Raw genomic sequence first — 22,878 nt, 5'->3', positions numbered from 1 at the left:
AGTAGGGTTAGATTTGAATTCAGGACAGTAAGTCTTCTTGACTGCAGGACTAGAATTTTATCCATTATCTATCACTTAGCTGCAAGTTCTATGGGATGGGAGTTATTATTTTTTTCTATTTTACAGATGAAAATGAGAATCAGATAGTCTGAGTGATGCTGCTGGGGGCGGGGGGAGAGGTCACACAGTTAATGTGTCAGATTCCCTGGATTGTTGTGAAGATCAAATGAGATGATATTTGTAAAATGTTTAGCACACAGTAGGTGCTCTATAAATGTTTCTTCCCTGGGTTGTTGTGAGAATCAAGTGAGATAATATTTGTAAAATGTTTAGCACACAGTAGGCGCTCTATAAATATTTCTTCTCTGGATTGTTGTGAAGATCAAGTGAGATAACACTTGTAAAAATGTTTAGCACACAGTAGGTGCTCTATAAATGTTTCTTCCCTGGGTTGTTGTGAGAATCAATGAGATAATATTTGTAAAATGTTTAGCACACAGTAGGTATTCTATGTTTCTTCCCTCGGTTGCTGTGGAAATGAAATGAATATTTGTAAAAATATTTAGCACACAGTAGGTGTTCTATAAATGTTTCTTCCCTGGGTTGTTGTGAGAATCAATGAGATAATATTTGTAAAATGTTTAGCATACAGTAGGTATTCTATATTTCTTCCCTTGGTTGTTGTGGAAATGAAATGAATATTTGTAAAAATGGTTAGCACACAGTAAGTGCTCTATAAATGTTTCTGTCTTTCCCTGGGTTGTTGTGAGGATCAGATGAGATAATATTTGTAAAATGTTTAGCACACAGTAGGTGCTCTATAAATGTTTCTTGCCTTCCCTGGGTTGTTGTGAGGATCAAACAACATAATATTTCTAATGCACCTAACACAGTGCCTGGAATATAGTAGGCATTTGATAAATGCTTATTTCCTTCCTTCCTTTTTCAAACTTTCCTGTATCATCTTTATCCACTGTCTCCTTCTGTAAGCTATAAGCTCCTTGAGGTCAGGGCCTAGGTCATTCTTTACCTTGATATTCCAGAGTCCAGGCACACAGTAGGCACTTTATGGACTCTTCACCGTACGCTCCATCTGGCCTCCCTTACTTCAGCCCTGTTTCTCACAGCCTGGCCCCCAGGACTCTTCCAGCTCCCAAGTGGAGAATATTTCTTTAACGGCTCTTGAGAGGACATTTCTTCCTTCTGCCACTTCCTTTCCTGGGGCTGACACTGAGATCCTAACTCATATGTGAAGCCTAACCTGGTCCTTCCTTGAGGGATTATCGAGAGGGAAAGTTTATGATGACCTACAGGAAGAAACCCTTAGGATCCCCAGCCTGAGAAAGCCTATGAGAGCAGAAGGCCATGGAAGGCAACGCTTCCATCAGGAAGGTGACGTCCCACCCACTTTACCTCTCTGTTGATGTCTATGTCATACTCTTGAGGTTCTAGGTCCATCTCAGTCACGGGGGTAGCCCGCACTTTCAGCCATCCGTCCTCATCTTTCTCCCCTCCTTGCATGGCTCTCTCAAGTAACTGCAAATCAAACTCCTGTTCTCGCTTCCACTGGTAACAGACACAAGAGGGTTAAAAAGCAGTCATCGCACCCTACCAACTGAGCCCTGCCATTCCTTTTGGGGTCCCAGGCTGCTGGGAGCCGTTATCGAAACGGTCGAGAGGAAAATGAAAATCTCTGACCCTTTCAACAAATAGCCTGCTTCCCAGGGCTTAGTGTCCTTAAGTAGTAAATAGCTGATGCTTATCTGTAATCTTAGGATAAACTACATTTATAAAATACCGCTGGAGCCCGTGGCTAGAACCAAGAGATGTCGGCTCACTGTGGAATACTGACTCAGAGCCATTCACCTCTGTTGGGATGAGGGTAAGCTGGGGGACGAGCTGGTACCCTAGATTCCTCAGCCAGAGCTCTGGTCCAAATCTCCCAATCAGCTGTATTGTGTAAACACCTCCAAGGGTGGCCTGCTAGTGAGACTAACAAATGTGGAGTGCTGGAGTGGAAAGTGATGGACTTGGAGTCTGTGGTCATAGGCTCAAATAGGCTTCTGCTACTTATTACTCACTTAACCCTTCCCAAATCCATCTGTCTTTCTTTGGATGTCGGTTCCCTCATTTCTGAAATAAGGAAATAGAATTCAATAACCTCTAAGATCCTCTCCAGCTCCAAATCTACAGGCTCCTTTCTCAAATGAAGGACAAATATATTGGGTTTGGAGATGGGGAAAAACAAAGGCCTTCATTGATCTTTTAGTAGAATGGGGGCATTAGGGAATTCTTTCCATATATAAATGGCTGTGAAAATCAGCAAATGAGGCAGCCCACGGTTAAGCACGCAGAACCCGAAGGTAGCTTTGGAGCCGAGTCACTCTAAAATTAAAGTGGGTTCATGTTGGGATCACTAAGGGCATTTTTAATTCAATGGCAAAACCATGGGCACCTTGAAAACTCTTCTAATAACCCTCTTTCTGTACATAGATGAATCTTCCTAGGGTCACAGCAGCAAAGTCCATTGTCTAGCCTCTTGTGTAATAAAAAGTGTTAACACTGATTATGTTATGGTGAATTTTGTAAAGATTCATTCCTTTCTTCTCTTAGATCATAGAAGTCTGAACTCTCCCTTCTCCCTCTCTCCCCACCCCACTTTTCAGATACTCAAACACATCTATCCACAATAATAATGACAATAATAATGAAGATTAAAATGAATTGATTTCCACCCATTCATGCACAAGTTCTCCATTCTACATATCAAAATGGTTATCGCTCTCTCTTTGGTGAATGATTCTGAATGTTTGAAAAGAATAGGACGTTGAAGCTTCTGTGATAGAGAACTCATGTAATGATCCACAAAGAAGAAATGTAGTTTCTCCCAGTCTTGGAAGAATGTCTGCTACTTGTTTAAGCCAGGCTTGATTGCTTCCATAAAAAGAAGAGGGCCACTTTATTCTATGGTGCGGTCTAGTAAGAAACACATCAATCCATTATTATCAAGCAACATTTTTATTGGTGTCAATGCAGAGACTTGTACATGTGTTTCTTAAAAAAAAGAAAGAAAGAAAGAACCAACAATAAAAAAAAAAACCCACAAGAAGGTATGCAAGAGTCACTCTGTTATCTGTACTCTTTCTACATTTTAAAACACCCTGGTTGCAAAAAAAAAAAAAAAAAAAAAGGCCATTGTTATTTTATTTAGTCAGTCACCCACACACTAAGGCCGAGCAAGCCAGTGAAAATCTGCAGATCTGTACATGTCAGCGCCTCCAAAGCTCATCTCCAGCCACTAAACTAATACTACAAACAGGCTGCTTCACTACAGGTCAGGGATAGCGTGGGCAGGGATTTGATATTCACTGCAATCATTAATTCTTGTCAATACAATAGCAAAAGGTGTCATTAAGAAACTGTGCACATTTATCAGATGAACTAAAATGACCAAAAAAAAAAAAAAAGAAAATACTCAGAGTCGGCATAGCTCACTGGAATGTGCAAAGATTGTGAACATATTTATACTTTCCAGGGTGAAGGACTAAACTCAGATAAACATGTGACGCCCAGCTCTCCACGAGTATTCCCTGGCAGGGAACAGAGCAGCAATGCAGAGACTAGAGACAAGTGAATCACAAATCAGCATTACTGGGCTGGGGAGGACAAGGACTGAAGGAGGAGGAGGAAAAGCCACATTTGGGGTGGGGGCTCGGCTAAACTATTAAGGCAGAGCTGCTAACGCAATGAAGCCTGGTCAAAACAAAATAGGCTAGTTATGAAATGTCCAACATAAATGAGAAGCTTCTGTGAACAAAACGAGAGGCATTAGAGGCATGATGAGCGATAACTCTAAAAGCGAGAAAACTTGTGCAATGAATTAGGTAAGGAAGAATCGGGCTAAACATCTAGGGAAACACATTATTAAACATGAAACACACAACTCAACAAAAATTTGGGAGGAGAGAGAGGGAGGAAGAGGGAGGGGGGAATAAAGGGAGAGAGAGAAGGAAGGATGGAGAGAAGTAAAGTAGGGAGGGAGAGAAGGAGAGAAGGAAAGGGGGAGAAAGAGAAAGAGAGAGGGGGGGAGGGGAAGAGAGGGAGAAACATCTAATACGACTGTGTCATTTGGACTCCTGAGAATTAGGATACTTCAGTGTTAGCTCAGCTTGGGTTAGTGACCCAGGGGAGCATCACAAATTTACACGTCCTGTGCTTGAGCCCAAACACATCCTGGCTTCCAAAGGAAATTTTCCAAATCCGACTGAAGTCATAGTTCACTACCAGAGCCCTAACACATACCCATAGTCCCTTTGGTGATACACGTTTTGAAGTTTCCAGGGATGGTTTCTTTATTGGGTTACTTCCCTAGCAAATCACTGGACTTCCTCTTCCATCCACCATACAAAATCAGTTACAAAGTTCTGAAAAACTGTAGAGAATTTCTAAGGTGATCTCTCCAGGGGATTCCTGAAATGAACCTTTAGACTGATTATATCTCTCTAGACATCTACTATCCTAGAGTGTCTGTCTGACTCTCTCTGTGTCTATTTGTCTGTCTCTGCATCTGTCTCTCTCTGTTTCTGTTTCTCTCTGTCTCCCTATTTCTGATTGTCTGTGTCTCTCTGTCTCTCTGTTTCTTTCTGCATCTTTTTATCTCTCTGTGTCTCTCTCTGATTGTCTATGTCTATCTGTCTGTCGCTGAATTGTCCCCATCCCATTCTTTGGGCACCTGCTCCAAACACATCCCTCCTTTTGAGGAGAAAACCCTAACTAAGATGATTAGCCCTGTTGGAGCAAACAGCTCACTCAGGAGGAGTTCAGGAAGCCCTGCCTTAAAGTGCGAAGAGGGAGGGAGGAAACACGGCTCTCACACCCAGCCCGGTCCTCCTAGTAACATACTGAGCCGAGGTCTCCAGGGCTGGGACGGCTGAAGGCGTGAGATGAGGACATGCTCTGTTTCTCGCCTTGGCTCAGCGTTCTCTTCCGCTCCCGGACGAGGGCCTTCTGGTGACGCTTCATTCTCTCCAGCTGCTCCTCGGCGCTCATTTTGCCCCTCAAGTGGTCTCCAGAATACAGGCGTTCCAAGGCACTCTTGGGTCTCTGAGAAGAAGGCACGGGACAGACAGAACACAACCTCAGTGACGCAGGAGGTCTCAGATGACCAGTACTACCTTCTTGCCACTGTGGTATCTTCAATACACTTTCATAGAAACTAATCTCAGAGATTACATAATTCAATCCAGTGAGCATTTATTAAGTGCCCAATGTATATAAAATTTCAAACTAAAAATTTAAAAGAAAAAGATACTCCTTGCCCCCGTGAAGTTTACATTCCAACTGGAGTGATGGAAATAACATATCAACAAGTACATGTATAATTATTTGAGGAGGATGAAGTCAATATTAATGCTAAGGGAAGTGGGCTGGTCCTTGAATCAGAGGAGCCTGGACAAAAGCATGGAGGGAGGCTGAGATAAGGCGGGAAAGGTAGGACAGCTTGGATGTACTATGGAATATGGAAAAGAGAAGATTATGAAATAAATCTGAAAAAGTTGTCTGGAGTAGATGGCGGACTGAGGGGAGTGGCGCAGTCAGACTTGCATTATGAGAAGTTCATTTCAGCAGCAGTGGAGGGACTGGTTTGATCTCATTTGCAATTAAATAAGGAACTTTCCATGTCATGGAAGATCCTGTAGACATCTATCTTCAACAGCCTCCCTCTGTATAAAGACCTCCATGGATGGACTCAACTATGCAAAGGATCTGTGATGTCCTTTGCAAAGGGAAACCCTCTGTAACAACTCAGAAGACACATATTCAGGACTCTAGAGTTAAGTCCTAGGGAGTTGTCTGAAATTGAAAGAGGGTAAGAAATTTGTCCAAGTCGGGACCTAAACACAGATCCTACTCTAAATACTTTCAGGTATCCTCTGACTCTTAATTATTACAATATTTTTCTTCATATCAAGTTGAAATCTGCCTCCATTAACTTCTATCTACCCCCAGGACTTGTGGTTTTTGTTTTGTTTTGGTTTGGTTTTTAGGGCTTCTAGTTTTGAGACCAGGCAAAATAAACGTAATCCCTCCATCATTTGAAGGTCCACCTTTCAGATTTTGGAAGGCAATGAATATGGCCACCTGAAGTCTTCCCTTCTCCAGATTAACCATCCTCAGTTCCTTCAAAACGTCCTCCCATGACACAGTTTCTAGTAACTTGACCATCCTTGTAACAAGACTTTGGGTGCACTCTGGCTTGTCAAAGCTTCTGAGCACATAACACCTAAAAACTGAACACAATATTTAACCTCTTTCTTTGTCCTGTCCAAGAAAGCTTGGAATTCCATTAGTTTTTCCAGCTGCTGGGATGCAACTGATTCATACTAATTCACCTTTAAGGGTAACTAGGTCACTCACTGATTAGAGTCAGGAAGACCTGAGTTCCAATGGGCTTGGAATCAGGAAGACTCATTTTCCTAAATTCAAATCCAGCCTTAAGATACTAGCTGTGTGACCCTGGGCCAGAGACTTAACTCTATTTGCCTCAGTTTCCTCATCTGTAAAATGAGCTAGAGAGAAAAATCGCTAACTACTCCAGTACTTTTGCCAACAAAATCCCAAATGGGGTCGTGGAGCATCAGACATGAAAAATGACAACTAAACTGACTTTCAAAATACCATCTTTGGTACAAATAATGAAGTACGTGATGCATAAGTCCCAGACTAGGAAGATTTCCACTAGATGTACAGTTATTCTTAACCTGGAGTCTACATTGTGATAAATGTTTTAATATAATTGGTTTCTTTTGTAATTCCATATATTTTATGTTATACGTTTAAAAATATTATTCTGAGAGAAGATTCTGACTCTATACATCATATAACCTAGCTGCACCAATCTTGTAATTAAAAAAATCAATTTTAATTTTTAAAAGATCTTATAGCTATTCTTTTTCCTCCTCCATATCTTTCACTGTCCACAAACTAATCTTCTGAACTTAAGAAATTATTTTTCCTGCCTCTAGGGAGGACCCTATCAAACCCATCTTAGACAACTGACCCAGGAGAGAGGGTTTGGAAAACAATTCCCTCAAAAGAAAAGTGATTATAGCACAGGACAGCAAGGGTGGACCTCACAGGACCACAAGCAAGTTTCTGACCACAGCTTTGGGCCATCCTGCAGAGGTTACCTTTGAGCCATCGGCATTTAATCCCCTCCTGAGTGTAACGTAGGAAGGAATGGTGGATGACTGCTGGAGCCTGGATGTGGAGCCAGAAAAACCTTTGCAATGGAAAAAAGAGAAAAAGAATTGGACTTCAATGGCCTGGCCAAAATTAGTGCCTACTAGTGCCCACCCACTGCCCAAATCTGCCCAATATCTCCCCTTCTCTGCGGCCCTTAGAACGGACTGAGGGAGCCAGCCAAGGATTCTCCCTTCTTCCTCCTCATCTGAGAGCTTGCGAATATCCAGGAACCACCAAGCCCTAAAGCCCAACCAGTTTGGAGCGGTCAGTTCAGCGGCTTACCCTTCTGCACATGGAAGGGGCCAGAAGGAGAGGGCAGGGGGCACTGAATAAATAGTCCACTATAATATGGTGGAAAGAAAACTGATGGACAGTGAAGAGAACTAGGTTTTCAGGCTAGGTATGTCTCTAATTAGCGAGGTGTTCTTAAGCAAGTCACTTTCCTTCTCTCTGAGACTTGATTTCTTCTTAAGGAAAAAAGGTAGAATATCAACCACCTCAATGTACTTGAGAGACCTGACCAAGGGGACGCACCCCAGCCTCCCCAGCCACAGGTCAAAGGACCCCAGCTATTTTACCAGACTTCATAAGTATAATTGATTTTATCAATTATAGGAGGCAGGAAGGAGAGAATTTGGAATTTAAATTTTTTTTAAATTATTGTTAAAAAAAAGTATTTTGCACATAATTGGAAAATATTTAATGTATATGTGTATATGTAAATTTTGTTTGTGTATATATATGTGTATATATTTATATACAAACCTCCCAACACAAAGGGTTTCAATTAAGGCTTCTCCAAGGCCACGGGTTCATTGAGTTATGCGTTGGAGGGAACATTAGTCGTCATCCCAAACCCTCTCATTTTAGAAAGGAGAAAATTTATAATAAATAAGCATTGAATGCCCACCATGTTTCTAGCGAGAGTCTGGAAACTGTGACTCAGAGAGGTTGGGACACCTGCTGAATCCCACACAGGGAATGAATAAAAGGGCACAGATTTAAAACCAGTACCTCTGCCTTCAAAGCCCGCACTCCAGGTGTGTGTGAATAGCTGGGAGATTCCTTAATGGACTGAACTGGGAGGCAGTGCCTAGTGTACCTTGCCTTTCCCGGATGAAGGAGAGGGCATCTCCCTCGGCTCCCAGCCTGGGTTATGACTTTTATCAAACTCCATTCTCAGGGGCACTTGGTGAATAGAGAGTATGCTTGGGGTCTAGAAGATGAGTTCAAATTCTGTCACCTATTTAATACCTATGGGACTCTGGGTCATTTAATCCGTTTCTGCCTCAGTTTACTCATCTGTAAAATGGGGATACTAGTAGCATCAGTCTCACAGAATAGCTGTGAAGGTCAAATGAAATCATATTTGCAAAGTGCCCTGCAAACCTTATATTTCTGTATAATGCTATCATCAATATCATCATCATTATTAAATTATTATTCTTTTCAAAAATTGAATTGTTTAAAATATGTATATTTTTAAAAATTATTAAAAGGATGAAACTTAGCTCTCCTGTCTACCAACAGCCAGGGCCCGCCTCACCTCTCCCAGGTAATGTCTGGTAGCCGCTATCAGGGCCCACAAATCCAAGGGAGGGCTGGTTCACGTCGCCGCTGAGGGATGCCAGCTCCGGCTCGCTCATATATGAACGGAGCTCAACCTACAGAAAGCAGATGCAGAGACAGTCCAGGGTTAGCACAGAGACCCTCCCCAGTGTAAAAGCCCCCAGAGGTCCTGCTGCCTGCCTCCTACTTCCTGGCCCCCAGATTCCTCCCCCAGGCCTGGCAGGGGTCCGTCTTGCCGACTCTCACCTTGGAGTCGCCGTTCACACACTGCCCCAGCTCCCGGTCTCGCTTCCTCTCGTCCGACTGCCGCTTGAGGCCCCTCACGGAGGTGTGACGGATAATGGTGGCTTCCCGAGGAAGAGGAGGCACGGCAGGAGGAGGGTCCTCGGGGCTGTATTGCTCGGGAAGGGGGGGTCGGGGTGGGGCCTCGTCTTCCTGCTCAGAAAAATAAAAGTAGAAATATGTGTGCATATATTGGATTTAATATTTTACCATGTTTAACAGATATCGGACTACTAGGGGAGGGGGTGCGGAAAAGAGAAAAATTGGAACACAAAGTTTTGCAAAGGTTAATGTTGAAAAATTATCCATGTATTTGTTTTGAAAAATAAAAAGCTTTTTTAAAAAAAAAGAAAGAAAGAAAAGAGCAGAAAGAAAAAGAAAAGTAGAATAATTACTTGATATCCAATATATGAAAATAAAGGGCCAGGAGTTCTTCCCTCCCCCCTTTCATTTCACCTCACATTTATTTTTTTCTCCCTCCCATCCATTTAAAACAAGACAAATTATCCCACACTGGCCACCTCTAATAATTCACTCTCTGAATCCATCTCCCCTCAGGGGGAGTAGTTCATCATTAATGCCCTGGAATTATGGTTGGTCAACACATCAGTCAGAGTTCTAAAGCTTTGATTGTCTTTACAAATGTTACTGTTATTGTAAGCCTTATTCTCTCAGTTCTTCTCACTTTTCTCTGCATCGGTTCCTACAAATCTTCCCAGGCTTCTCCGAACCTGCCCCTGCTGTCTTTGTTAAGGCACAACACTATTCCACTGCATCACTAGTTTACAACATTCCTTTAATTCCCAGGCCTTGGCCATTACAAAAAGAGCCCCTATAAATATCCGAGCCTGGGAATCCTAATAAGAAGCTCATTGGGGAGGTAGAAAAGCATCACAAGTCTGCCTTTGCTCCATTCATGCCAGGCCGGTAATAGTTTATGCCAGGAGATTCTTGCAGGTGTTCGCCTTTGGGGGCCCAACCCCTTCCCAGTGAGGCGGAGGGTGGAGTATTACAGATTAAAAAAACAAGGAACAGGGATCCTAGAGGGTAGATGGCTCAAACTCAGACCATGGAACGAATTAACAGCAGCCCCACGGCTGAGAGCCAAGGCCAACAGACACTCGGTCCACTGTTCTTGGCATTCCACAATGAATGATGTCTTATTCCTCTCACCTCCCCTCTTCACGGGGACTTCTCTGGGGTAGAAACAGATTGTCAAGTCATTCCCACTTACTAACAAGCTTAGAATACCATGGAGCCTGCTGTCTGAAAACCAACAGTGTAAGTCTTCGAGGACGTGGGCTCCCTATTACTTCATAATAATGAAATTTTATTATTTCACAAAGAGCCAATCTTTAACCAGCCTTGGTGCAATGTGCAGAGTGGGGATGAATAAAGTCTCTGGGTCTCTGCAGGGTCTGGTCTTCCCCTCTGCCCCGTGTAAGGCTAAAAACTCTTTTGTGGTCCAGCGTCTGTGGGCTGAAGCTCCAGACTTTGTGGGAGACTCACAGCAGACGCATACTGGGCGTCCCCCATTGTCTGCTGTGAATGAGCTTGTTTTCCCTAAAATGTCCTGTCTGTGGTATTTTATGAGGGCTGTGCAAATACATCAATGGAACATCACTTGGCTGCCATAAAGGGTTTGGGGGGGAGGGCTTCCCTTCCCCTCCCCAGTTTTACGTTTCTTTCTTCTCTGAGAGAGAGAATCCAAGTTCAGCAAGGAATCTGGGGGTTCCCTTCGCTCTACTTCCTTGTTCAATGTCAGCACATTTTTTTAATTTGTGAAATTAAGAGCCTGAAACTGAAATGATTGCTTCCTCTCTCTTCCAATTCCCCTCTGGGTTATGATTTAAAGGAGGATGATAACAATCCCCCTGAAGAGCTCTTGAGAAAATTGTGCCATCAATGGCACAGTGGTTGGGAAGGTACCACGTGCCCCAGGGGCACTCCAACGTCCGTCCAATGATCCGGCCCTATCGGTCACATGCTGGCAGCGGATTCGGGCCTTTTCCAGCGCGGTGTTAATTTCTATGTTTCCAGGCCAGGTTTATTTCTGTGTCATCCAAGCCCTTGGGCTCTGGTCCCACACGGTTCTGTCTTCCAGGCCCTCATTTTGGTGGTAGCTCCCGGAGCTCAGCCCTGAGTAGGGGGGAGCACGTCTGTAGCCAGTGAGCCCAGAATTCTCCTCGTGGGCAGAAGAGACAACAATTTATGCTATTTTTATGGTTGACTATGACACCAGTGGGCATTGGAGAAATGCATACACTGTTAAATAGGTTAGAAAAATTTACCAACAATGAGCATGAGAAATGCCCTAAGAGATGTCATTAAGGGTGAAACAGTAGAAAAAATGCTGGATTTGGGGTCAAAAGATCTGAGTTCAAATCCTAACTTGTGACTTGGGGCTAATTGCTTAAACCCCTCTCAGATGTACCCAAAGATGGGAGAGGGGATGAACAAGGTGGCCTTCCAGGTTCCTTCTAGCTCCCTATGATTCTCTGACAAGAAAATCAGAAAAGGAAATGGATCGCTTCTATAAGGAAATCAAAGGCTGGTTCAAAGGGTAGTACAATGGCCCCTCAAAATATTAAAACAAACATAAGACAAACTATAGGCAACTGGGTGGGTTTCTCTGTGCAAGATTAATGGGAGGACAAATGAGAAGAATCCTATTGCTGAGGAGGTGCTGAGAAGGCCAAAGCCCACTGGGGAGATCCCTGACCCGTCACTTACACTGCTAATGAAGTAGGCTATTTATCATTGATTGCCTCCCAGTCAGCTGGAATTTCCACTTCTCACATTTCTAAACACAGTTTTATTCAGAGGGTACCTGTGGCCAGTAGCAGGTGTGTAACATAAGGCAGCAGAGCTCAGTACCCAAAATACAGCGGGTGCTTACTGATGAGCAAGCTTGGCCCTGAGGAAGAGCTATAAGATGATCACTTTTTCCACTTCTTTGCAGAGAGAATATAATGTCAGCTACTAAAAACGTATCGGATCACTTTTGCTGAATTGTTTTTCCTGTTTTCTCTTTCATTTAAGAAAAGAGATTCTTTGGGAATTTCTACATGAAATAAAAACCAAAAACCCTGCCAGGTGCAGCAATGGCTCATGCCTTGGAGTTGCCGCTGCTGGGGACCCTGATGCTTAGCACAGCATGGAAAAATAGTCACTTCCCCTAACTGCTCTCCAGTTCTTCTTTCTGTTCAACCTATTTCCTCCTGTGCCAATTTAGGCCCATTTTCTCCTTTCAAGTCCTCTGTAAAATGGCAGAAAAAAAGGCCCAGGAAGAGAAGTGGAATCAGTAACCAGAGCTTGGCTCCCTAACCCACTGGACCTGTTCTTCTGACCGCTCGAAGCACTGGCCTGGAAGGGAGCAGTTCCCACACAGCCACCTCCAGTTTGGCAAATGGCAACGGCCTGATTTCAGGTGAGGGATGTGGATTTCCCAGACAAAGAGCAAGGGCTGTCTGCTCAGCTCACGGGCAGCCACACTTACAGCCTTTGGCGTCAGCTTTGTAGGGGACTGGACGGGAGAGGTCACTTTTTTCAGCTGTAGCGGATGGGTTCTGTAGGGCACATAGGTCTGCAGCTGCGGAAAGAGGCGGACCTCCAGGGGGGTCTTCGCAGGGCTGGTCCATGGAGGGCTGTTTGGAGGACTCGTCTGAGGGGCTCGTTTGCTCTCCGAAGTACTGAGAGATTTGAGGACTGAAGGCACAGGCGTGTGAAGGAACAAAGGCACTGTTTTTCTTTCTAAGAGACAAAGAGACAGACTGTGAAATAAAGGGCAGAGTTTCTCTTCCCAAATGTCAGCCTTCAGCTGCCCATGACTCACTGCTGGTCAGCGGTCATCCCACACCTCTGCGAGCCCTGCTTCCCCCCCTCCCCCAGCCACCAGGGACACTTGGCTCCCACCTGGATTCTTGAAGGACTCCACTAAGATTTTGAAGTTCGCTTTATTTGTGCTCAGGCCAGCAGTGACATCTTCAATCCTCCAAAGATCCTTCTGTATCTGAGCTCTCTCCTGAAGATGGAAAAACAGGCTTGACTTTTCTCCGTAAGATCTGACTTTTCTATATTATTTAGGTGCCCCAAGCGAACCCAAGTGGTGCAGCAGATACAGTGCCAGAACTGAAATCAGATTTGAGCTCAGAAATCTTACTAGCTATGTGACCCTTCACTGAATCTTTCTCCCCTCATCTGTAAAAGGAAAAGGAATAAGTATTTATTCAGTGCTTGCCATGTGTCAGATGCTATGCTAAGCACTTTTTTATAAGTATCATCTTATTTGGTCCTTATTTGAGGTAGGTGCTGTTATTACCCCCATTTTATAGTTAAGGAAAATGAGGCAAACAGAGTTAAGTGGCTCAATCAGGACCATCACACAGTTAGTGCACGTCTGAGGCCAAATTTGAATTTTGGTCTTCTTGACTGGAAGCACAAAGTTCTAACCATTGTGCTACCGGTACCAGAGAGAGAGAGAGAGAGAGAGAGAGAGAGAGAGAGAGAGAGAGAGAGAGAGAGAGAGAGAGAGAGAGAGAGAGAGAGAGAGAGAGAGAGAGAGAGAGAGAGAGAGAGAGAGAGAGAGAGAGAGAGAGAGAGAGAGAGAGAGAATATAAGGGAGAAAAAGAGAGAGGGAGGGAGTAAGGGAGAGAGAAGGGAGGAATGAAGGGGGTGAGAGGAGAAAGGAGAGACAGAGAAACAGAGAAAGGAAGATAAAGAGAAAGAGACAGAGAGAACAGAGAAAGATACACAGAAAGAAAAAAGAGAGAGAAAGGAAGAGAGAAAGAGAGGAGGGCGGAATGAAGGGGGAAAGAGGGGAGAAGAGGAAGAGAAGGGAGAGAGAGACAGACACACAGACTTGAGGCCGGGGGGGAGAATGTGTTCTGTATATAAATGTGCCTGTACATCTTCATTAATCCTGGCTGACCCATGGAAGTGACTACAGTCGAGTGGGACAGAGGTTTCCAGAGGAAAGCAGGTTATGATGGAAAAGATTAGGGGGGGGGGGATCGCTGCCTGGTGCTGGACTTCGCCATTCCGTTACCTGAGGCAGAAAGAAGGATCGCCGACTCTGCCTCTGTAAGGTTTGTTTCAGCTGACTGACATCGTTTTCCAGCTTCAGGTATTCATTCCAGGCATTTTCCATTTCCTGGTGGCAAAAGGAAATCGCTCAGCTGTGGTCAGAACACACCCAGAGCCAGCTGAACCTAAGGGTCACACCTGCTTCAAAGGAGGGAGGGGAACCGTAACAGGCGGCTTCTGTTTTATCAGATGAAGTGCGACCAGGTCAAAGTCCGAGTCTCTGCAGCACCGAGGTTCAGTCCCTCAATAATAACTTTTTAAGCATTGACTATATACCAGACACTCTGCCGGGTCCTAAAGATATACAGATAAACAGTACCTTACATGGAAGGGGGAGGGGAAGCAAGAAATGTAAATGAAGTCATCTGGGGGGAGTGGGGTGGGATAAAGGGGTGGCCAACTGGATGGGCTTCATGTAGGAAACAGCCCTTGAATTGGCTTTGAAGGAAACTACAGTAGATTTGAAAAGGGAGAGCATTCTAGGCATGGGGGACAGCTTGGAAGCAAGAGATTGTTTGCAAGGGGAGAGAAATGTGGAACAAGGCAGGAAAGGTACGGTATCCTCAATTCCAGAGTCCCCTATATGTCGCCTACCTCCCTATTTTCCCATCTCCCTAGTTCCTCCTGGGTGGGAGACGGATGGGCATGGAAGATAAGAGAAGAATCAAGTTACATCCTATTTCCATAAGAAGGGAAAATAATACTCAGAGCGCCAACAAAATTAAAGTTTTCAGTGTTCAAGTAATATATATGTACATATATTATAAATATGTATATAATATAGTATATGCAACAATATAATATATATAACAATATATGTGGAGAGAATGTTTAACTACAAGTTTTCATTGTTTAAATAATATATACATAATATAGTATATATAATAACAGTATTAATATATATGAAATGAATACTTTATAATACAATATTTGTATGTATATAAACACATATATAGAATATACACAATACTATATATGGTACTCAATTTTACACTCAAGTACTATATAGAATATACATGATACTATATATAGTACTTTTATATCATAGTATATATGTGCCTATACATACATATATATATATATATATATACAAACACCCCTAAAAGTATTAAACCTAAGTAATTTTAAAAACTAGCTGGTATCCCCCATCTCCTACCAAGTGGTTTCTGAACAAGAATGGCCCCTCTGTCATCACAAAGTCATCACAACTACAGACTCCTCCTTTAATGTTTCCCTCCAGGAAATTATGAGCTTCCCCTTCCTGAAAATGTCATTCCCCTCTCCCCCTAGTCATGATAAAAAAAAATAAAAATAAAAAAACCAATTGCACCACAAGCCACATCCAAGGTGAGAAGCATTTAAAAGTGCTCTGGATGATAAAGAAAGGGATGGAACACCATCCTCCTGTTGGGAGACAGAGAGCCCAGGAACCTGCCTGAGGCACCGGGGAAGCCAAAATGCTATCAACCTCCTCTAAATTTAGCACTCTAGGACAAACCCCCAGTTTCCTGCCCTAGGTTTAGCTCTCAGACAGAATCTGCCCTTCCTAGCACTCAGGGCTTTGTCAAAGAGCTCCTCCCCAAACTTCACACCACAATCATGGCTGATCGTGCTCCACAATCCCATCTGCTCCCAAATTCTGTCACTATTTTATACAACCCCCAATTTCCCCCTCCACCCTAAAATGGGGGTGGGAGGAGTAATATCAGAGCCATGCATGTGCCAGAAAAAAAGAGCAAGGAACAGACTTGGGAAGAGACTGTGACAGGAGAGTTGATGAAATAAAGAAATGAAAAGAATTAAAGCCAAAACCCTGGCCCCAGCACCTCCAAAGTGGACAAAGAGCGTTCCTTGGGGCTCCAGAATTTTAGAATGGGGACCTCTGACCGATGTGCCATCAGCACACCTAGCAGAACTCTCCTACTCCCTGTGAGTTTTGAAAAGCGGTCCCCCCCAATAACATGAAGCATGAGTTGTCCAGGGGTCCCTTCCTCCGGTTACTGCTCCCCCGTGTTCCCTCCACACCATACTTACTGTTGAAAGCTTGGATATCTCTGCTCGTATGTGAACGAGGTCTTCCTGCAAAAGCCTCTGTTGGTAAGAAATCTTCTCCGAATGCTGGGGCTGGTCTTTATATTGCTCCATCTGTCTGTGCAAAACCTCCAGGACCGACTCCAGCTGGTCCTGTACGAGGAGGGAATCAAGTTGTTACCGGAATTCAAGTGGCGGAGTCCTCCAAACTAGGCTCTCCCTCCCTCAAGGATCCTTTTGCAGAAGAATCCATGATCACTTGTGTACCATGGACTTTCTGGCCAACATGCTGATGTTTATGGGCCCCTTCTCAGAACGATATTTGATGTCCACATTCACAATGGAAAGAAATGCTAATTTTCAGTTACAGGTTAGTGAAAATAAAGATGTTATTTTTTTTCTTCTATTCAATTTCATAGACCCCCAACTCCCCTGAAACCTGTGCAAGGACTCTAATTAGGAAGTCTTGACTTCTATCACTTCTGATAGTGGTTAGCCAACATCTGCATGAATACCTCTGCCCTATTTCTGTGATGAAAGAAACCAGGTCCATCCCTAATATTTTCTAGAGGTAGTGGTGATGATGATGGTAGTAGTAATAATAGTAAGAGGAGGATAATTAGCATTTGTTTATCATTTTAAGATTGCAAAGCATTTTACATGTCATCTCATTTGAGTCTAATAATTCTTTCTTTGAGCTTTTATTTTTTAATTTATTATTATTATTATTATTATTACTTGCCCAGGGTCACACAGCTAGGAAGTGTTAAGTGTCTGAGACCAGATTTGAACTCGGGTCCTCCTGACTTCAGGGCTGGTGCTCTATCCACTGAGCCACCTAGCTGCCCTGGTAAGTGCTTTTATTAACCCCTTTTTGCAAATGAGGAACTAAGACTGAGAGAAGGTAAGGAATTTGCAAAAGCCTGGATTCAAATTCAGGTCCAAGTTGCCTAATCTCTCTACAACACCCACTAGTGTCTCAAAAAAGAAACACATACACAAAACCACTTTTGGCTGGAAATTATGGAATAACACAATAACTCCACTGACTTCTTCTTCCAATCCCTCACCTAGCCGAGGTCATCCCATACTCTCAAAGGGTCTGCCAGTGAAGCACAATTTCTGGGACGTTCTACCCTACCGGTACCCAAGCAATCCACCGGCCTCAGTCTCCCCAGGAGCAAGGACTTCAGGCAAGTTTAAGATCATCTCCTTAGATAAGACTTCCAGCCGGCCCAGAGAAAAAGGTCACCCTCTAAATTCCCACGTCACCCAATAAATCTCTCAGAAAGACTATTCCTTGTCACTTGTGACAACATATTTTAAAGAGACTCTGCTGAAGTTTTTGTTTCAGGAAAAATGAGTTTAAAAACAACAGAATGTCCACTTTCATTAAAAAAAAAAAGATATACAGATAGAAACATATAGATATATAATATATAACTGATATAACTGTAGATTACATATAGTTATATATACATTTATAGATAAATATAAATAAAAATTTATATATAAATAGATAGAAATATATCTCTTAAACTCTTAATTACCTTGTTCTCCTTGAGGGCCCTTATCTTGTCTTCTAAGTCCTGCAGGACCCTGTCTTGTTCACATAGGATGCTTAATTTTACCTGCAAATGAAGAAATATCAGATATGAAATAACATAAAAACCTGTTTATGATGCTCCCTCTGTCTGCCCTAATGCATTCATCCTGACCCTGGGATGACCTTGGCTCTCAAATGTTCAGTAGGACTTGATATACTGGAAAAGGGCTGGGGATAACCATCCAGGGAGCAATGGACTAGCCATGTCTGGTTTTTTTTGTTTTGTTTTGTTTTTTTTAAGGGGATGAATATTTATAGCTTGAGGAATTTCTAAAGAACGGTCTGCTAATGTGTGAAGGGTTTGGAATTACACATTCTTAAAAGAATGAAATTTGCCTAATCTCAAGTTCCCCAGAACCCTTCCAATCTCCCGGTGACCTTTTCCAGTTTTCGATTCAGTCTTGGGGAATTGGGGTAAAGAAAAATGGAGGGAGGAGATAAGGAGGAAAGGTGGCCAGTGACTCACATCAATATCACTCTCAGCTACTTTCACAGGCTTCAGACTTCTGTCCTTGAGAGTGTCACGGGTCATCTACAAAGGATGCAATTTAAAGATGAGTTAGGAAATGAGCCTGGTATCAGGCGCGCCATGTTTGCCTCAGCAGCTTGGAGAGAAAAAATTCATTATCTGTGAAAACATCAGGAGGTAGATGGGAAGGGGGAAAGATAGAGAGGAAAGAGAGCTTCAGGCAATAGAGAGCCCAGTTCACTTCTACAAAAGGAAGAAAAATTGTACCCTATTAAGATTGTATTAGTAGTTTCTGTTACCTTAAAGAGAAGAAAAGGTACCACCATCTTAAGTAGTGGAGTCCCCACCACAATTATTATATATAAACATATTAATATAATAATATTATTATATATAGTAAGTATATACTATCTATTACTATATTATATATACAATATGTATACATTAATATATTATATATATTTATATATTATTTATTATATAATATAGTGTTGTGTTATATCTACATGTTACATATTAATATAAACTATCATATGTAAAATCTACTTACAAGTGTAATCAAGTCAGTAGTATGTATAACCAGGTAAGACTTAATACGGGAGCAAGAGTTTAATACTTCCTCTCCAAGCAAGTTCGGATAATTTTTCCTTAAATGATATTGTGACAAGACTATATGACAATCATTCTGCTGGACATGGCTCTCTTCAACAATGAGGCGATTTAAGTAGTTCCTCTTGCTCAGCGATGAAGAGAGCCATTACACCCAGAGAGAGGACCGTGGGAAGAGTGTGGAACATAACATAGCAATCTCACTCTTTCTATTGTTGTTTGCTTGTATTTTGTTTTCTTTCTCAGTTTTTTTTTCTTCCTTCTTGATCTGATTTTTCTTGTGCAGCAAGATAACTATAAATATGTATGCATAGATTGGATTTAAAATATATTTTAACATATTTAACATGTATTGGTCTACCTACCATCTAGGGGAGGGGGAGGAGAAGGAGGGATAATTTAGAACAGAAGGTTTTGCAAGGGTCAATGTTGAAAAATTACCCATGTGTATGTTTTGGAAATAAAAAGCTTTAATTAATTTTAAAAAATGATATTGAGAGAGGCAGCTAAGTGATGTAATGAACAGAACATTGGCCCTGGAGTCAGGAAGACCAGTTCAAAATTAGCCTCAAATACGTATTACTTATGTGACCCTAAGCAAGTCCCTTAACCCAACTGCTAACAACAACAAAAGAAATTGAGGCCATCCTCAAGCATTGGTTGGCCCAGGAAACTAAAGATTCAGGTAGTTGATATTATCCATTGATTGATTACAAAGCATCCCAAAGAGCTCCAAAGGATGCTTTGATGTTTGATTCTGATGGATCAGAATGGGCAACCTAGGCAAGGGAGCTTCTGTCAGATGAATCAACTCAAGGTGTCCTGAGTGCCATTCTTATTGAATGGCCTTCTGCTATGGTGACATAAACTCTTTTTCTTAAGAGCTGATGACTTACAAGTACTTTGTTTTGTTCTAATGTTGAAGCTAAACAACCATGGGACTGGACTGAGTCAGGCTCAGCCTAGAACAGCTGGTACAGTCCTGCAGGATGGGAACACAATAGCTGGCTAAAGTGGGAGAAGGGTAGTAAGAGATGGTACATTTATCATATTAAACTGCATATCATTGGATTTCATTCATACTTTAGTTTGTGTTTTATCCCTTCTATTTATTAGACAGAGAGCTCTTTGAGGTCAGGCAACTGTTGTTTTCCATATTTGTAATCCCACTCCCATCAGAATGACTTCTTTGTATGATGTAGATGATTAATAAATGTTTATTTAGGCAGTGTTATATAGTACAGTGAGGCAGACTCAGATTCAAATCTCTCTTCCAAACACTTCAAGATCCTATCTGGATATGATAATATGAAATTATGATGAGTTTCCTCATATACAAAATGTGTATAATGATGAAAATGGTGAAGAGCAGGGATGCTAAAACTACGGCCCTTGGGCCAGATGTGTCCCACTGAGGACGCTTATGCGGCCCGCCGGGTTATGGCAAATGGGCTGAGGGGCGGAGACAGAGCTTTTGTTTTCACTATAGTCCGGCCCTCCCACAGTCTGAGGGACAGTGAACTGGCCCCTATTTAAAAAGTTTGAGGACCACTGGTGAAGAGCAATATTTTTATTATTTACTCACAGATTTATGGGAAGAAAGTGCCTTGAGAGCAAAGTATTTGATAAATATGAGCTATTACTCTTATTACTATTACTAGCTATAATGCTAATACTTCCCAACTCAGGGAAGGTCCCCATGATCTTCAAAGTACTCCAAGATCTCAGTAAGAAATCTGAAGCCAATAGCAAGGTCTGCTTATCAGACTGACTGCCGAAGAAGAGTTAAATACTACACTAGGCACTAGAGAGTAATTTGTGACTAAGATTTCTGATGACTTTCCTTATGGCCACTGGACACAGGGCTAATCAGAGAAATGTGACTTGACCACTTTCTACCTGATGTACACTGAAAGAAAGGGTCCATTCATATCTCAATGAGCAAGCAGCAAATTTCACATTTATCTTGCTGAAAGTTAAAGGATTTAGATGACCTAAATGCCTTTGTATAGATGAAGAATCTGAGGCTCAGAAAAAGAAATGGCTTGCCTTTTGGCTTGGGTTGCATGGAATCACAGAATTTCAGAAGGTAACAACAACAACAATTGACGGAGTTAATATTCATTTATCTGCATATATATATATATATATATATATATATATATATATATATATATATATATACACACTATATATTAGATAGTACTTGAGATGCAACCTCAGAAATAATTTATTCTGACTTATGCTTTAACAGGAATTCTCTTTAAAATATCCCTAAATTATCATCCAGTTTTCATTTGAAGACATCCAGAGATGTCGCAGATAGATGAACATAACTTTCTCTAGAAAGAAAAGCAACAAATGCTACAGACCCCAGCAAAACACAAAGATGTGGCATTTCAGAGAGCAGCTGTTGGGGCTCCATGAAATATAACTATGGAAGGCTTCAGTGAATTATCTGCAACAATTGAGTTTCACCAGCATCCTAAAAGTGTGGGGAAGGTCACCAGCACCACGGACAGGTAGCATGATTGAAGGTTAAATGGATATGTCACAGCCTCTTAAGTGGTTCCAGTGTAACTGGAGTCTAATCAGTACAATGGAAAACTATTGCTATTTCATCTTTTGAGATCATTCTCAGTTATAGGAATATTTTAATAAAGCATACAATGAGAATATTATCAATGACATCATATACTAAGAAATTCTTTGCTAAAAAAGCACCCTAAGGTCATCTTTCTTATTAATTGTGTTACTATTATGATTGTTTTTACAAATGTGAAAAACATAAAAGATTTTTGTCAAATAAATAGCTATGCATGCTATTTTATCTTTATTGTATATTTAAAATTTGTTATCAAAGATGAAAAATTATTAATTTTATTTGAATTAATTACACATTAAGGAAATTCCATAGATTTTCTTATGGAAAAGGGTGAGGTTTTTTTTTTGTTTTGTTTTGTTTTGTTTTTAAGGCAGAGGGTGTTGCTGTTTAAAGTTCAGAAACCACAATGTAAGAGATTAGTGCTATTACTATAATTATTATCTAGCAGTAAATAATTGCTGACTCCCTGATCTCCCTCCTTTTTAGAAAAGACAAAGGGCAAGCAGAGCAGTGGATGATTACTAGGAGGTAAGTGGCAGAGGGGAGGCAAGCAATGATTGCAGGTTATATTAGGATACTGTCCACTCTTCAATGACTGTAACTTAAAGAACAGAAAAATATTAGGGAAGTGGGGTGGAAAACATCCCATTCCTACTAGAGACATGTACATTATTCCCAATGACATTCCATAATGGCCAATATTAACCCCATTAGCACTAAATAGAAAAAAGGAAACAGGAAAATTTGTATTGGGAAAAATGAAAAGGAAAATGCTACACAAACCACAGTGATTATCTGAGATGACTTCCAATTTATCCTATATATATCTTGTTTGTACATGGCTGTCTTCATTTTGCATATCTTTAAATTGTAAGCTTCTGGGGCAGGGACTGTTTTTTGTCTTTATTTGTATCATCAATGCTTAGTATAATGCCTGGCATATAAGAAGGATGTTAATAAATGCTTACTGACTTGACCCCATGTGACTTTATAATCACATGGCATTAAACTTTATAATTAAAGAAGTGGGCAATCATATGGCAAAGGGCCTTGATATCATGTCCTTATGAGGAATAATTGAAAGATAAAATGAAGGAATAATTGAATAGATAACCTGGAGAAGAAAAAATGTGAAGAGTTGGGGTGGGGAGTAAAGATGTGAAAACTCCTGAAGGATCAGAAAGGTGCATTCAGGGTTGGGGTTACGGTAAGGATTAGACCATATTTTATTTGGCCCCAAAATGCAAAACTGAAGGAAGTTGCAGAACTCAATGTCACATTTTTTTTTTAGTTAGCTATCCAAAAGTAGGACAATTTTCCTTAAAAATATTTCAGCAGAATCTAGAACAATGGTGTCAACCTCATGGTTCACAGACC

At 41.7% G+C, this 22,878-nt stretch overlaps 1 protein-coding gene across 15 annotated transcripts in view; it reads right to left on the bottom strand.

The window, feature by feature from the left end:
- Nucleotides 1-22,878, bottom strand: part of PLEKHA7 (pleckstrin homology domain containing A7) — a 249,007-nt gene that overhangs the window by 9,515 nt on the left and 216,614 nt on the right. For 14 of the 15 annotated variants that reach the window (XM_074275166.1, XM_074275178.1, XM_074275165.1 and 11 more), the window contains 11 exons: nucleotides 18,285-18,350; nucleotides 17,763-17,843; nucleotides 16,216-16,365; nucleotides 14,144-14,248; nucleotides 13,012-13,120; nucleotides 12,596-12,849; nucleotides 9,061-9,249; nucleotides 8,792-8,909; nucleotides 7,191-7,282; nucleotides 4,903-5,103; nucleotides 1,414-1,566 (listed from right to left, as the gene is read on the bottom strand). In XM_074275166.1, the coding sequence (XP_074131267.1) occupies nucleotides 1,414-1,566; nucleotides 4,903-5,103; nucleotides 7,191-7,282; nucleotides 8,792-8,909; nucleotides 9,061-9,249; nucleotides 12,596-12,849; nucleotides 13,012-13,120; nucleotides 14,144-14,248; nucleotides 16,216-16,365; nucleotides 17,763-17,843; nucleotides 18,285-18,350 (1,518 nt within the window). The remainder of the gene's footprint in view (nucleotides 1-1,413; nucleotides 1,567-4,902; nucleotides 5,104-7,190; nucleotides 7,283-8,791; nucleotides 8,910-9,060; nucleotides 9,250-12,595; nucleotides 12,850-13,011; nucleotides 13,121-14,143; nucleotides 14,249-16,215; nucleotides 16,366-17,762; nucleotides 17,844-18,284; nucleotides 18,351-22,878) is intronic. The other variant, XM_074275170.1, reaches the window with a different exon arrangement.

Source organism: Sminthopsis crassicaudata, chromosome 6 (genome assembly GCF_048593235.1).
Source record: "Sminthopsis crassicaudata isolate SCR6 chromosome 6, ASM4859323v1, whole genome shotgun sequence".
Classification (NCBI taxonomy): domain Eukaryota; kingdom Metazoa; phylum Chordata; class Mammalia; order Dasyuromorphia; family Dasyuridae; genus Sminthopsis; species Sminthopsis crassicaudata.
Note: the sequence above shows the minus strand (reverse complement) of the source record. Positions and strands in the feature narration are given on the sequence as shown.